This window comes from Aphidius gifuensis, linkage group LG3 (assembly GCF_014905175.1).
Source record: "Aphidius gifuensis isolate YNYX2018 linkage group LG3, ASM1490517v1, whole genome shotgun sequence".
NCBI classification, from domain to species: domain Eukaryota; kingdom Metazoa; phylum Arthropoda; class Insecta; order Hymenoptera; family Braconidae; genus Aphidius; species Aphidius gifuensis.
In genome coordinates, this window is record NC_057790.1 from 16,113,923 (window position 1) to 16,129,295 (window position 15,373).

The 15,373-nt window shown below is 26.5% G+C and overlaps 2 protein-coding genes across 2 annotated transcripts; both read left to right on the plus strand.

Moving 5' to 3' along the window:
* The first annotated feature begins 4,436 nt into the window (after positions 1–4,436).
* On the plus strand, positions 4,437–6,179 carry LOC122852126 (ras-related protein Rab-31). Its single transcript, XM_044151741.1, has 4 exons — positions 4,437–4,714; positions 5,122–5,307; positions 5,389–5,662; positions 5,747–6,179. The coding sequence occupies exons 1-4, from the start codon at positions 4,672–4,674 to the stop codon at positions 5,892–5,894; spliced, it is 651 nt and encodes a 216-aa protein (XP_044007676.1). The 5' UTR covers positions 4,437–4,671; the 3' UTR covers positions 5,895–6,179.
* Positions 6,180–10,507: 4,328 nt separating this feature from the next.
* On the plus strand, positions 10,508–15,334 carry LOC122852069. Its single transcript, XM_044151643.1, has 8 exons — positions 10,508–10,654; positions 10,752–10,890; positions 11,170–11,837; positions 12,217–12,661; positions 12,727–12,914; positions 13,125–13,493; positions 13,591–13,741; positions 13,807–15,334. The coding sequence occupies exons 1-8, from the start codon at positions 10,564–10,566 to the stop codon at positions 15,212–15,214; spliced, it is 3,459 nt and encodes a 1,152-aa protein (XP_044007578.1). The 5' UTR covers positions 10,508–10,563; the 3' UTR covers positions 15,215–15,334.
* The last annotated feature ends 39 nt before the right edge of the window (positions 15,335–15,373 follow it).

Genomic DNA, 15,373 nt, shown 5'->3' on the forward strand with positions numbered 1-15,373 from the left:
CAATCGTTCAATTATTTTGAAATTCAAGTTACTGATTCCGTTAAATTTAACTTGGGTAGCTTGTTGTGGAAATTTATCGAGAAACTTTGATAATTTTTCTAAATTTAATAATTTTGGTTTCACGACCCAAAATTTCTAGGATTTTTACTCTTATCCAATTGTTATTACATTTAACAAGAAATATTTTTCCTCGATAAATTTCATTTTTAAAAATTTTTAAATTTTCTACCTGTATTTCTTTTGTATCCTGGCAAAACTCTGCACGGTACAACGGTGGCGATTACGGCGTCGAACGTACAATGGGCAGAAATTCGTTGTACAACCATTGGATCAACAGCGTACGGTGGCATATACAGTGCCTCCGAGGTTCACAATCGACCCTTTGGCTGTAATTTAGATTACAATCCTTGGTGGAAATATTTCTCCGGATTATTCCGAAATTGGCTCCCTGGTAGAAATATTTCTCCGACTTTTCTCCAACTTTTCTCCGCCATTTCTCCACCTCTTTACGAAAATGACCCATGGTTGGAGAAATGGCGGACAAATATCTCCAACCAAAAATTTACTTCAACTTTTTTCCAACTTTTTTCCGCCATTTTTCCAACCTGAAATTTACTCCAACTTTTTTCCAACCAAAAATTTACTCCAACTTTTCTCCAACCATGGGTCATTTTCGTAAAAAGGTGGAGAAAGTTGGAAAAAAGGCGGAGAAAGTTGGAAAAAGTTGGAGAAATATTTCTACCAGGGGAAGGCCTATTGAAATATTTCCAAACAATGCTGTCTTATCTTTTTTTCATATATTTTTGTATACTGTAGTTGTGAATACCCTAGCTGCTGCTGTTTAAACACGGTTTCTGTTTTTTTTTTTTCTTGAAAAATTATTTTGTCAACAAATAAAACTCTGAAATTTTGCAGATACAGATGATTATTATTTTTTTTCTAACGGTTTTTTGGAGGTCATTTTCTTGAATAAACTCTCCTGTCAATGTCTCATTTTTTTTTTCTTTTACCTTTCGACATGAGTTATTGGGTTGTTTTACATTCAAGACCTCTTAGTATTAATTTTTAAACCATTCTAGATTTATATATTTTTTTTAAATAGGCGAAGTGTTGTTTTTTTTTAATAAAATGGTTTTTTTTTCTTCAAAAAAAGTTAAAAAAAACCCTCCGTTTAGTTCTTTGAATTTATTTTATTTTATAATTTAAATTTATAATTTTTAATAAAATTTGTTAAATATTATGAAAAAATTAATGTCATATCGTCGATATAGACGATATATATCGGATATATCGTCTAGACCATATCGTATCGTATCGAGTTTGACGTATATCGTATCGTCATATCGTCATATCGCGGTATCACTACAAACAATGCATATGTTCTTGGTTCTTTGTAAATTTATATATGTGGTATAAATTATAATTGGCGTAAATTCCTTCGTTGAATAATCAAACGATGAATTTATTATCACAAATGATTAGGATTTTAATAATTATTTATCAACATTTCCCTGGTAGAAATAATCTCTCCGGATTTCTCCGAATTTTCTCCGGATTTCTCCAGATTGTCTCTGGTTTTCTCCGGATTTTCTACGCAATTGAGACTTCCGGAGTTTTTTCGGGTTTTCTCCGGATTTTCTCCGGATTTTTTCAGAAAAAATTTCTTTTTTATTTTTCGTATGTAAACTCTTATTTCTACTTTTTCTTATTAATTTTTCCATTGTTTTGTGTTTGTTTTTTTAAGTCAAAATTCCGGAAAAAATCCAGAGATATTATAGAAATAAACTGGAGATTACTCCGTAAATATCTCTGGAAGTCTCAATTACGTAGAAAATCCGGAGTAAGTCCGGAAAAATCCGGAGAAATCATTAAAAATCCGGAAATATCCAGAAAAATCTGGAAAAATCTGGAGAAAATCCGGAAAGATTATTTCTACCAGGGTTCAGAGCCAATTTTTTTTTCTTTTTTGCTTCTTTTATTTTTAATTGTTATGTACATATACGAGACTTGTAGTTTGTGAAGAAGTTTGAAAATAGAAAAAATAATTTGTCAGAAGCATTTATTACCAGAGTAAATTTGGTTTTTATTATTTTTGAAATAAAATTCAATTATAAAATTAGTAAATTGAAATTCAGGTTGATATACAATAAAAACTTACAAAAAGAACTGCTCGATTACGGCACTTATCCCACCAACGTTCATTAAGTATATATAAATTTCATTAATTTCTTCTGGAAGACTATTAATTATTTCAAATAGATTAATTATTATATTTTTTTTCGTATAGGTCAATAATATTTTAATGCATTTTAATTCATTCAAGTGTGTAAAGGAACAAGCAAACCACATTGTAATCAACGTAAAACGGCGCCGAGTTGAGCAAAACGAGTCATGCCTTCTTCTATTTAACCACACAATATTTTCGCTATTCTATATGTACTTTGAATTTCTTGCATTACTTATGGATGTTGTTTCCACTGATGTTGAGCTACACTCAAGTAAGCGAAATGAAATTTAATAAACTACAATTTTAGAGTAATTTTTCGAAATACTTTTTAGTAAATAAATTTATTTACTACAAAAAAAAAAATATTCGGAGAAAACAATGGAAAATTTGAAAAAACATTTACTGGGTTTGGTTGGGTTATTTTATTTTTATCAAAGAAACAAAAATAAATAAAAAAAATAACAAAAATAAGAGTAATTTACTTCGCAATTTCGAATTTACTCCATTATTCCCACTATATGTATAACAAAAAAAAAAAACCTGTCCTTAACTATACCTTTCTTGAACTTTTTGGATCTGTCTGTTGGGAATAAAATGAGTTCGTTTTGTGGAGTTACGTGAATCGAATAAAGATGAACATTTGAGTGCCTACATCACGGATTCACTATCAACAACAACCAAATAAAAATAATAAAATATAAATTGCCAAGCTTCCAAGCTGACAACCTGTAGCCAGATAAAAAGACTTCTTCAATATTATTATGAAATTCGAATATTAAATAATTACTGCCATCTGAAAATTAAAGGTTCCAAGTAATTATGAGACGATTTAACGATCAAGAAATTTGAGTATTGTAGTTTGCTTATTATTTTGAAATATAAAATATTTACCAGTGAATATAAATTTATTTCACGATCCAGCAAGACAAATGAAATAATCTTGAAGAGCGACAATTAATATGGTATTAAATTTATTAATTATTATTAGTCTTCAAAACTAAACATCTAATGGAAAAATCGGAGGGAAATGAACATTTTTTAACAGCTATAGTGTTACAGCTTGAGATTGGCTGAACAATTCCTGATTTTTTGGCCCTATTAATCGATTATTTATCCGATGGATTTGTTAGATTTGAGTTAGGTCAGACTTGAATAAAAATAATTACTAAATATTGCAAATATGCGAATAGAAAATGCTATAGTTAAATTAAACTAATATTTACCTCTCAAAATTCAAAATAATAAAAAAAAAATTCAATAATCCCGCTCTTAATTTGTCGGTAATTTACCATTATACAAAAACAAAATAACTGTATTATCAATTGCTCATAAACTACAATTATTGTTATTATTATTAGTATGCTATTGTTATGATAATAACAACAATAGACACAATCATGGTAGAAATATACAGGTAGGTCCATGCGCATACGTTTTTTTAAGCCAATAAGAAGTGCGGCCCCTACGTCGCCATATTGGCTAAATTGGCGCGATATTATTTGAATCATAATTTAAAGTACATATCAAAGATGGTCTCAATAAAAAATTAAAAATAATAATAAAAAATTAAAATTAATTAAAATTAATTAAAATAATAATAATAAACACATAAACAAGTGATTAATTCTATAAAAATAAAAAATAAAATTCATATCTAACTTTGTTACATATTTTTTTTAACTTTTTTTTCTTATTTCTTTTTTTTTATCTTCTATAATTTTCTCATTCAAAACTCTAAGTCAAATGTACGTACAAGTATGTACCAAACATTGTATTGCATTCAGTGCAATATTTGGATTGTTTTTTTCATCCATACTTTTAGTTTGTTAACTAAATATGTAAAAATTCCTTTTATTTTTCCTAATTGTTTTTTGTGAAAAAGTAAAAATTTAACTTCTAATTGTTTTGACACATTTATATATATGTATAATTATTAAACAATATTTTTAAAGTTTTTAATTATGGTTAATGTAAATTTTAAACATGTTCTGCATTAATTAATAACAGTATAATAATAATAGTATGACGGGCACACAAATTTACACACTTACAAACAAGATGGCTAATAATAATAATATGACGGGCACACAGATATACACACATGTAGACAAGATGGCTACTTAGAGTTTTGCGCAGTAGAATTTATTTTCGTCTGAGGAATGGACATACCTGTATATTTCTACCATGGACACAATAATATTATTGATATAAACAATATGACGTTTAGAATCGTAGTACCGAGAGAAAAAGAACAATTGAATGACAAAACAAGAGTGGGAACATCTCTTTCGATACGTGTGTGAGAGAGAGTAAATTTATATTCACATAAAATAATAATAAAAATATATATATAAAACAAAGTTTGTGATTAGAAAGACTACAATATGTAAATATTAATTACAAAATATGCTGTGAATTATTATATTCATTGACAGTAAAACGAAATGAAGATTGTGGAGGGAAAAGTTGTTGTTCTTGGCTCTCAAGGTAATGTTAAAATTATTTTGTTATTGTTTAATGATATTTCTTTGTTAATAATAATTACAATATAAATATTTTTTATTTTCATTAATACTTATTCATCTAGTATATAAAAAAATTTATTCATTAACATTACACATATAAAAACATACCAAAATAATTTTTAAATTTGTCTAATTTTTTTTTTTTTTCTTTGAAACATAATAATATCACATAACCTGTAATAAGATCTTGAAAAAATTTGAATAATTAACATAAATTTATTTTTAAAAGATAATAATGAATATTATTATTTTTATAATCTCAGATTATCCTTGTATTTTGAAAATTTAAATATAAATACTTGAATATTATTTTTAGCAAAAAAAGTAATTAGATTAATTTATATTAATTTATATTTATTATTTTTCTAGGAGTTGGTAAAACAAGTATGATTACAAGATATACTGGTCAATTACTTGATCAACAATTGAGTCCAACAATTGGAGCATCATTTTTTACTTGTAAAGTCAATTTAGATAATACACTTGTTAAAATTCAAGTATGGGATACAGCTGGACAAGAAAGATTTGCCAGTATGGCACCAATGTACTATAGAGGTAATAATTATTTAATTATCATTAAGTATTTATAGTAATAATATTAATTTATAGTAACGTCAACTAATTTTTTATATTTAGGAGCAAATGCTGCATTTCTTGTATTTGATTTAACCCAGTATAAATCATTTGTAGCAATTAAATCTTGGGTAAATGAGCTTAAAAGTAAAATTGAAGAACCAATGGTACTAATAGTTGTAGGAAATAAATGTGATTTAGTTAATGAAAGAAAAGTTGATAGTGAAGAAGGTAGATTATATGCTATGAGAATTGGTGCTAGTTATCATGAAACTTCAGCTTTATATGACGAAGGTATTGAGCAAGTATTTGTTGATGTTGCACGTGGTCTTTTGCGGTAAAGATTATTATTACTTATTAAACTATATTTTTAATATTCAATTTATGATACTATACATGTAATTTTATAATTATTCTTCAGGCTAGACAATGGTGAACGTGATTCAACAAATATTAGAATTACAGAAGTATCATTTAATGGTGATGATTGTTTAACACCATCCAGTGAAGAAGTACTTACCAATATGTCAATTGCTCATGGAATACATGAAAAACCTTCATGTTGTTAATACATTTTACTTATAATACTTATAATTCACACGCTCATAAATCATTTATAGTTAATATAATAATTTTTATGATTAAATCATTAATGCCAATTATGACCAAGACTGATAAATTATCAGTGATAATACATCATCAGTAACATGGTAAAATATTTTTTTTCTTTATTTTTGTAAAATAACTATCAAAGTTAAAAAACCAGTTATTTTTATATTGTAAAAATTAAATTAAATTAAATTAACTAATGTATTTATTAATAAAATTTAAAATAAAATTATTTTTCATGTTTATATATTGTTTTTTAAATTTATAAGATCATAGTATTTATTCAAGGTAAAATTAACGTATTAAAATGGTAATAAAAAATCAACAAAAAAACTAACACAAATTGCCCTGGGAATAATTATTATTGTTATATTTGATATAACACTTTGTCCCAGTCTCTCAACTGATGAAGAAAATAATAATAATAATATAATATTTTTTTCTTGAAATTATTGTAATGATAATGATGATGTCAGTAGTAGAAAAAAGAAATTACACACTTAGAAAAACATGTATATAAATAATAAATATGTTTATTGTTGTGTTTGAAATTGTATAACACCGATTAATACACTAGATATGTTTTTTTTTTTTAATTTTTTTATATTCACACCGGATGTCAATGACTGCTGAAACTCATAAGCATGAGTTGTTTACACGTTTCGATATAAGTAAGAGTAAGTGAATGAGTCAATCTGTATTTATCACATTTGTATGACTTTCATATGCAATTTTTACACAGTTATTATTTATTCTTAATTAATTCAATGTTATTAATTAAAAAATAAATCAAGTAAACAAGTAGGTTTTTTTTTTTTTTTCAAGATATGAATTAATGAACTTGTGTTTTTTTTTATTTATTTTTTTACTGATTCGTCAGGCGTAACCAAATGATGAAGAATAAAACAATACAAAAACGTTTGAGTGTAATCAAAGCGACAAAGAATAAATTTAAAAATAAAAACCAAGGATCAGAGGGAAGACTGTGTGGACGGATGATGCGTCATTTAGTCTGTGTCTGAGTTACTTGATGCGTGACAATACTTTTGATGGATTCACATCAAATTTCCATTGAGAAAGGATCAAGGATCCACTAGTACTCGTGAATCTACCTCATTATAATTTTAACTATGTTGATTGTTGGATGAAAAATCTATCTGCTGGGATTATAATGAGCAAATAAAGATTTTTGATTAATCCAAAAATAAATATCTCTATTCTTTATTTTATAATTATTACGCAATTGTATACATATATAGATATAAATTTTTCAAATGATAATTAGAAAGATGTAAGCGTGAATTTAATGATGCGAGAAGCAAGATGACTTAGTAGTGTATTGATGAAATTATTTTTATTAACACAAAAAAAAAAAAAAAAAAAAACAATGGATAGTAAAATAGAATTCAACATGCAAAGTCTGTCAATTATGTTGTCACGCCTGTAGAATCAACAAGTTGCATAAAACTACAAACGATTAGTATTTAATGTTTTTTTTTTATACAACAAAAAAAATAACATTACAAACATGAATTACAAAACAATGCGGATGATCAATTTTTTTTACAAATGAAACACACCCTAACTTTTCTTTTTTACAAATCAACCCTGTGATTGCATTTAAAAAATGAAATACAAAACTTTCTGAATACATCAGTCATTTTGTTGCTTTCAATGTGATACAAGATATTTTTATGTTCGCAATGTTATTTTAGTATTTAAATAAGTAGATCAATTATTTATAATTAATGTTGATAGGTTTGACAAACAGTTGATGTCTTGAGTATAAAATAGTTATTCAATTTTCTATAACGTCTTAGTTGATGAGATACTTGAGACAAAACAACAAGTTCGCGTTATGAGTTGCAAGATAAAAGTGTAGCATAGCTTAATCAAGAAACACGTGTCCTGAAATTCAATTTAAATGTTGAATATTATAAAATAATTTACAGTTAATAAATGATCAACAACAAAGTATAGAAAAAAAAATATATTAATAGTAACAGCAAGACAACAATGATAGTGTCATGGTTAACTTGAAAATATTTAAAACATACGTTATGCTAAAAATATGGCAACATACAATTATTTCTATACTTTTAATATTATCAAAAGTTAAAAGTGGAAACTGTTTTGATGTTAACTTTGATAATCGTTTGTCAATCAAACCTCGTGGTAAGATTTTTATTATTATTAATGATTTATTTTCTAATTAAATATTTAATTAATACAAAAATGATAATGATGAAAAAAAATATACAAAATATAATTAAGTATAATTATTTTTAATATATTTTTTTTTTCATTCATTAGATTGCTACACAAGAGTATCAATTGGCTCTCGTCTAATTGAATCTTTAGTTATTTCAACAAATCCAAGCGTCTCTATATCGGATTGCGAAGCCACTTGTTCGGCCAACGGAACTTCCTGTGGCTCCTTTAGTTTCGGGTAAAAAAAAAAACAATAACGACCTTGTTTAATTCATCATCATCATCATCATATACATAAACGCAAATGGCATTAAACCTTTTACTTTATATTTTATATATTTAAATAATATGTTTAATTGGACAGGGTAGGAGCAAGGGGAAATACAACATGTTTATTTGGACAAGGAATACCAAGACAACCTGAAGATTTACGAGCTGATTCGAATTATGATGTTTATGTAAAAGGTCGTTTGTCTTTGCGAGGATGTCAACCAGTTAGATTGACAACAACAGCAACATTAACAAATAACAGCGCCAATCAAACATCAACTGATTCAACTACAAATCAAGTTCAAATTGATGCTAATAATAATATTAGTAATAACAGTGTATTGAGTATCAATACAAATTCACAAAGATTATTTGGTAATACAAGTTTTTTAAATATATTTGGTAATTCAATACTCTCACGTGCAAGAACACGTAACAATGACAATAACACAATTCAATATAATCCAAATGAACCATTTAAAACTGCTATATTATCACCTGAACCAGCTGATGATAATAGAATAAGAATATCTGATATATTAAAAAATCAAGACAGTCATTATAATCATGATAGTATTGTTGATGATAATTTCAATCAATTCAATGATTATCCATCAATTGAAAATGAAAATATACCATTTGAATATTATCAAATTGATCATAGTAATTATTGGATACCAACAATTGACAATAAAAAATTAAATCCAATGATAAATTCATTTTCATTACCAATTCATTCAACAATCGAACCAACAATTATTTATCATGATAATTATGATAATGATTTTTTAAAAAATTTAGAATTTTATCCTTCTTTTGGTGATAAAATAATTACACCAGTTGACTTTGAAGTTCAAGTCAATAATCCATGGTTAGACGTGAGGTAATTATATACTACAAGTGTAAAATTAAAAATAAATTATACATTTTAATTATTTAATCTTCCTTCTTATTATATATAAATTTTTTTTCAGTGATGATAAACGGCCTTCATTAAATGAACAAAGCAGTATATTTGACTTGAATGAATTGGATTCAACAAATAAAAAAAAAGGTAAATAAAAAAAAAAAAAAAAAATGATTTAATTGCGATGTATTAATATAGCAAGTATATATACTTCAACTTCCGTTGTTCATTTAGTATTTGACTAATCGAAAAATCGCACTAACAACAACGGCATTGACATGGTTTCTAAGTGACGTTCAAATCTCTATCATCTATATGTATTTTACACTCCCATCCTTTTCGTCCTGCTTCCGGTGAAAAAAATATAAAATAAATAATTAAATAACATTTGTTTTTTAAAAAATTTTATTCATTAGCATATATGTAAAATAATTTATATATCGCAAATAGTTGATAATAATCAGTGTTTTTTTTTTTCATTTGTAACTTATCAATTGAAATTTTATATAGCAAAATTTAATTAATAATTTTGCAAGAGAAATGATAATTTCAAGTCATCATCTTACAGTTTGATTTAAAAAAAAAAAACTTAATTATTATACTTGGTATAATAATTAATTCACAGAATAAATATTCAAGGTTAAATTATTATTTTAAATAAACCTATGACATCATACGTTTATCCTAAAAATTTTATCTGTTTCCTGATTAATGGATTCATCAATTTAACAATCATCCTAGTTGTATAGTCTTGACGTTATAATAATTATACTGTCAGTAAAATATTAAAGGTAAATTATTATAATAATTATATACCTTGTAAATAATTACCGTAAACAATATAATTCAAATTTTATTTGCCTAGTTCAACATAATAGTAAAACACAATCCCCAATAATATATATTTACCAAGTTAATCTCCCACTATTTTTTTTTTTTTATTATTTCTTTTTTAAGAAAAAAAAAACGTTCACTTTTTTTATATAAAATGATGCGAGTATAAAACTTTGCTGTTATTTTAAAATTTTTTCTCAAAGCTAGTTCATCATTTAATTTATCACGGAATGACTCGTTTACCGTATTACTCAATGAGCTCATTATTTTCAAGTGATAACAGTTTTATTGTCATTATAATGACAATTCGATGACAATAATCATTTAAAAAAATCATTTTTTAAATATTTTTATAACTCTATTTTAGTATTAGTATTTAATTGTTTTTTTTTAAATATTTTTTCATTATGTGGTATTTAATTTTATGTGTTTTTTTTGTGACAAAATCAATGTGTCTTGGTACAGTAATTATTGTTCAAGATGCTGATTGTGATGATCGTAAGTTTTTCTTCATAAAACCCGGAAATTTTTAAAAATAAATTTGTGTAAATTTTTTTTAATAATAATGTGGCTTTTTTTTCTATATTTTTTGAAGCATGCTTTCGACGTCTTTTATCGGGAAAGAAACTCATTGATGGATATGTTAAAAAAACTTTGGATTGCAATAAGCTGCATGATTGTCACAGGATGTGCGAATATGAAAGAGGATTCACGTGTGAAGGTTTCAATTACCGGTAAGATTATATTTTATCTATTTCACTGTATTACAGCAACATCATTTACGTGATATATACTCTTATAATTTTTTGTTGTTAAATAAAATATGATAGAAAAAGAGACAATAACAAGTTGCATTATCAACGCATGACATATTTTGGAACTTGACTCTGACATATCTGGGTTAAACCGCAATAATAATACTCTACTTCTTTGCTTTGATGCACAAAATAAATACAATAATGCAACGTGTATGATAAATTTATGAAAAAGAATAATATTTTTTTTGTTTAAAGATCTCATCCAAAAGGAATTTGTGAATTGACATCAATATCACCAAGTAGAATGGACATTAATCGTGATTTTATTGCTGATTCACAATATGATTTTTATGAAAGAGATTGGATAAGACCAAGATGTTCACAGAGTAGACAAAAATATGGTACACCACAAAATTGGTGGCCACCTGAACAAAGACCTGGATGGCAATATTCAGATAGACCTAGAAATTCTTATGGGCCATCATCTTCATCGTCATCATTACTTCCAAATCAAAGTCAAGGAGTTGTTCCATATGGTCCAAGACCAGTTGATTTGGGATATCGAAGACCAACAATTCCATCTTATAATCACGGTGATCCTTGGCACTCTGTAGTGAGTCAAGATGCAAGATTACCATTGCCAGTACAACCAATTGAAAATAATTATCCATCAGCACCATCATCAATTCAACGACCATTTGGAAGTTCAAGAAGACCAGATGATTATGGATATATTGCTGATAGATTAACACCTAGTCATGGCTATCAAAGATTGCCACAATATTATCCACCAAGGCCTGGATACAATGATCGTATTGTTTACAGTGATAATGGATATTCATATGGCCATAAATATCCACCATCTGGCTATCAGTATCCAACAAAATATCAACACAGAAGACTTGGCTATGGTCCTGATTCCGGTAAAAATAATCAATCAAATTTTACTACTTATTTTAATGAAAACTTTGTAATACAATTTATTTATTTTTCTTTTATGCAATAGAAAAAAATTATTTCTATAATCAAAAATAATGAGAAAATTTAATTTTTCAAATTATTATGAAATAATTTATCCATTAGAAAATAATAATAATAATTTCCTGTATTTCATAAAGTTCTAAAATAATTTCTCTTGACAATTGATGTTGTGTGTGTGTGTCGCCACAAAATAATTACAAAATATATATTTGATTATTTTTTATTTTTCTATTCATAAAAAAAAGCCAATTATATTTTTTTTAAATACTGTAATAATAGTTGCTCAATAAATAATAATATTTTTTATTTTACTTGTTTAAGATACAAATGAAGTTACACCTCACTACTCAGCTGATCAAAGAAAACCATTAAAACCAAGTTACTGTAATTCATGTAGAATTTATCCAACAGATATTAATCGTGATAATCAAAATTACATTGATAATAAAAAACATTATTATGATTCAACATTAAATGATGATAAACAACAATTATATCATTCAAAAATATCAAGTAATCAGCATCATCATGATTATGGACAAACAAGTGGTTATGGTGGTGCATTTGGTTACTCTGATCAATCAAAATTACCACAAAAAGTACTTCCAATATTACCAGATAATCGTGAATGTTCAATAAGATCAATTGGTGGTTATCGTCTTGCTCGTGGTATAATAAGAAAAAGTTATTTAACATCAAATTTAGAACAGTGTGAAAGTCTTTGTCATAATCAAAAAGAGCTAATCTGTCGGACATTTGCATATCGGTAAGTTTTATAATGAAAAATAATATTTACATGAAAAATATAAATAATTTTAATAACATACACAGATACAACTTGGCACCAACTGCACCAGCTGATAATTGTCTTTTAAGTGATGCAATATTTGAAAATCTGATATACTACACTGATCTTGAACCAGATCGTGATTATGATATTTATGCTATGAATAATAATCCAAAATGGTGTGAAAATCGAAGACCATTAACAATGGAAAAAAATCAACATCCACCGGATGGTACAACTTCAACAACTTGCTATTAATAATTATTTTTTATATGATATTCTTTTTGTACTTTTAATTTTATTGTTGTTGTTGTTGTTGCTTTAATTATTTTTAAATTATATACAACTCAAATCAACAAACTAAATATGTTGAAACATTATTGATTAATATATATTTATTTTTTTATTTTTTCTTCTTTTTTTTTTTGTTTTTTTTTCGTAGAATGTTTTTGGCGTGTAAGAAGTGGTTTTAGTATGCCATCATCAGTTATTGTCAAGTCAATTCGCGTTGATGGAATGGGTGAATGCCAGGTTGAATGTGTTACATCACGTGATTTTACTTGTCGAAGTTTTATATTTAAATATGAAACATATTATACTGATGATTTATCATTGTCAAATTGTTATTTGAGTAATTGTCCGGCTATGGAAATTGATCCAAATAAAATGGAAGATATGGATGGTGCTGAATTATATGAAAGAGGAAGTTTTGGTCGTGGATGTGAACCACATCTTCCAACACCACAACCAGTTGGCCAAATACAAAATAATATTCGACAATATAATCATAAATCAATGAATTTTGATGAAGGTAATAATAACTTTTGTTAATTCATTTATTTTTTTTTATAAAATATAGTATTAGAAATATTATGACGATAATTATAATAGTGAGATTGTCGATATAGCATCTTGTTATGCTGGATATGAGAGACCTTGCAAGTTAACACCATATGCAATAATACTGACAACAACAGTTCATACTGAAGCTGATTGTCGACGCAAATGTTCCAACATGCGGATTGATAATTCAGTACCATGCATGTCATTTAGTTACAAGTAAGTTTATTTATATTATTACTATTATATTATTTTAATACTAACTTTTTTAAAATATATTACAGAACAAATAATAATAATCATCATCAAGGTGAAAATTGTTATTTGAGTGATGTACCAACTAGAGATTTACGTGCAGGTCTTGATTATACCCATGATAAAGATTATGTATTTTATGTTTGGAAAGAACTTGATCCACGTTGTTCACAAATACAATCATCAAGTTTTAATCATCGACAAGATTTACTTCCACCACCTGGTGGTTATATACCACCAATAAATAATAGTCAAAAACCATATGAAAAACCAGATGATCCATATTTTCATGTTGGTGTTACTGTGCCAGAACCAAATAGACCAGCTCCACAAGTCAATCAAGCTTCAATTGGAAATTCACAAAATACCGTTGATTATGTTGAAAAATTTTTATTTAATTTACCTGATGAATTTTCTGTATTTCGACGTTATACAGTAACTGGTAGACGTTGTAAAACTGGTACAATTTGTGAAAAAAATAAACTTGGTGGTTTTTGGTCATGTGAACCAGAAGGTGCTGAAATAGGATCTTGGGATTATTGTTGTGAACCAAATCATCAGTGTGGTTTTTCACAGGGTTTTTCATATTTATGGTGTTATGTTGGTTCATCACCAGAACAATGGAGACCTTGTAGTGAAACATATGATCCAAATTTTGAAAAACCACATCCAATTCGTCCGACTCGTCCAAGAATTGAAGATGATGAAAAAAATAATTATTTACGTCATTGGCCAATTGCATTTTTACATCATGAATCACCTCCAAATGGTACAGACTCTGTTGCACTTGCGAATGACATCAAAAATCATCATCAACATCATGATTTAACAAATGAAACGACAACAGTTGTAATAGAGCACAACGTTGTACCCATTGAGACAAATAATAACAACAATAATTTAACAAACACAACAACAACAACAACAACAACAACAACAACAACAACACATATTCAACGAAGAGGCACAAAACAAAATGATAAAGATAATGAACTGACAATAGTACCAATAAAAATAACAAGTACAACAGAAAGAAACAAGATGATTCTTCCATCAAGGCATAATTTATCAAGTAAAAATAGTAATTATTCAACAAGATTTTCAAGAGATGAAAATGGACAGTATTTCATTACAAAAAGACTCAATGCAGGTTTACCAACTGCAATTCCAAAATTACCACAAATTAAAGAAGAAGAAAAAAATAATAATAAAGGATTTGTTGCAAAAATTGAAAGAATTACAAAGATAAATGATATAAAAACTAAAAAAAATAATGATGATTTATCAATGAGTCAACAACTAACATCAAATAATTCGACAATAATTGTACCATCAATTTCATTTGTTTTTGAAAATACTTCAACTGTTATTCCAAACAATATCAGAACTAACAAACACTGGGAAAAAATTGATACTATTAAAAAATCTAATGACTAGATTATTTTCTAATTAAAAATAGCATATTTTTTTTTTGTAATTTTTTAATTTTCTTATTATCCAATTTTTACCTTCAAAGTATTAATGATATTTAAATAATTACAATAACAATATTATAATTAACTTAAAACTTTTTCATTTTTTTTAATATGCTAAGTT

Excerpts from the sequence above, each read along its gene's own strand:
- LOC122852126 (XM_044151741.1), top strand. The coding sequence starts at position 4,672 with ATGAAGATTGTGGAGGGAAAAGTTGTTGTTCTTGGCTCTCAAG. Across the intron at positions 4,715-5,121 it reads TGTTGTTCTTGGCTCTCAAG|GAGTTGGTAAAACAAGTATG; the intron begins GTAATGTTAAAA and ends TTATTTTTCTAG. Across the intron at positions 5,308-5,388 it reads GGCACCAATGTACTATAGAG|GAGCAAATGCTGCATTTCTT; the intron begins GTAATAATTATT and ends TTTTATATTTAG.
- LOC122852069 (XM_044151643.1), top strand. The coding sequence starts at position 10,564 with ATGTGGTATTTAATTTTATGTGTTTTTTTTGTGACAAAATCAATGTGT. Across the intron at positions 12,662-12,726 it reads TGTCGGACATTTGCATATCG|ATACAACTTGGCACCAACTG; the intron begins GTAAGTTTTATA and ends TAACATACACAG. Across the intron at positions 12,915-13,124 it reads AAATCAACATCCACCGGATG|AATGTTTTTGGCGTGTAAGA; the intron begins GTACAACTTCAA and ends TTTTTTTCGTAG.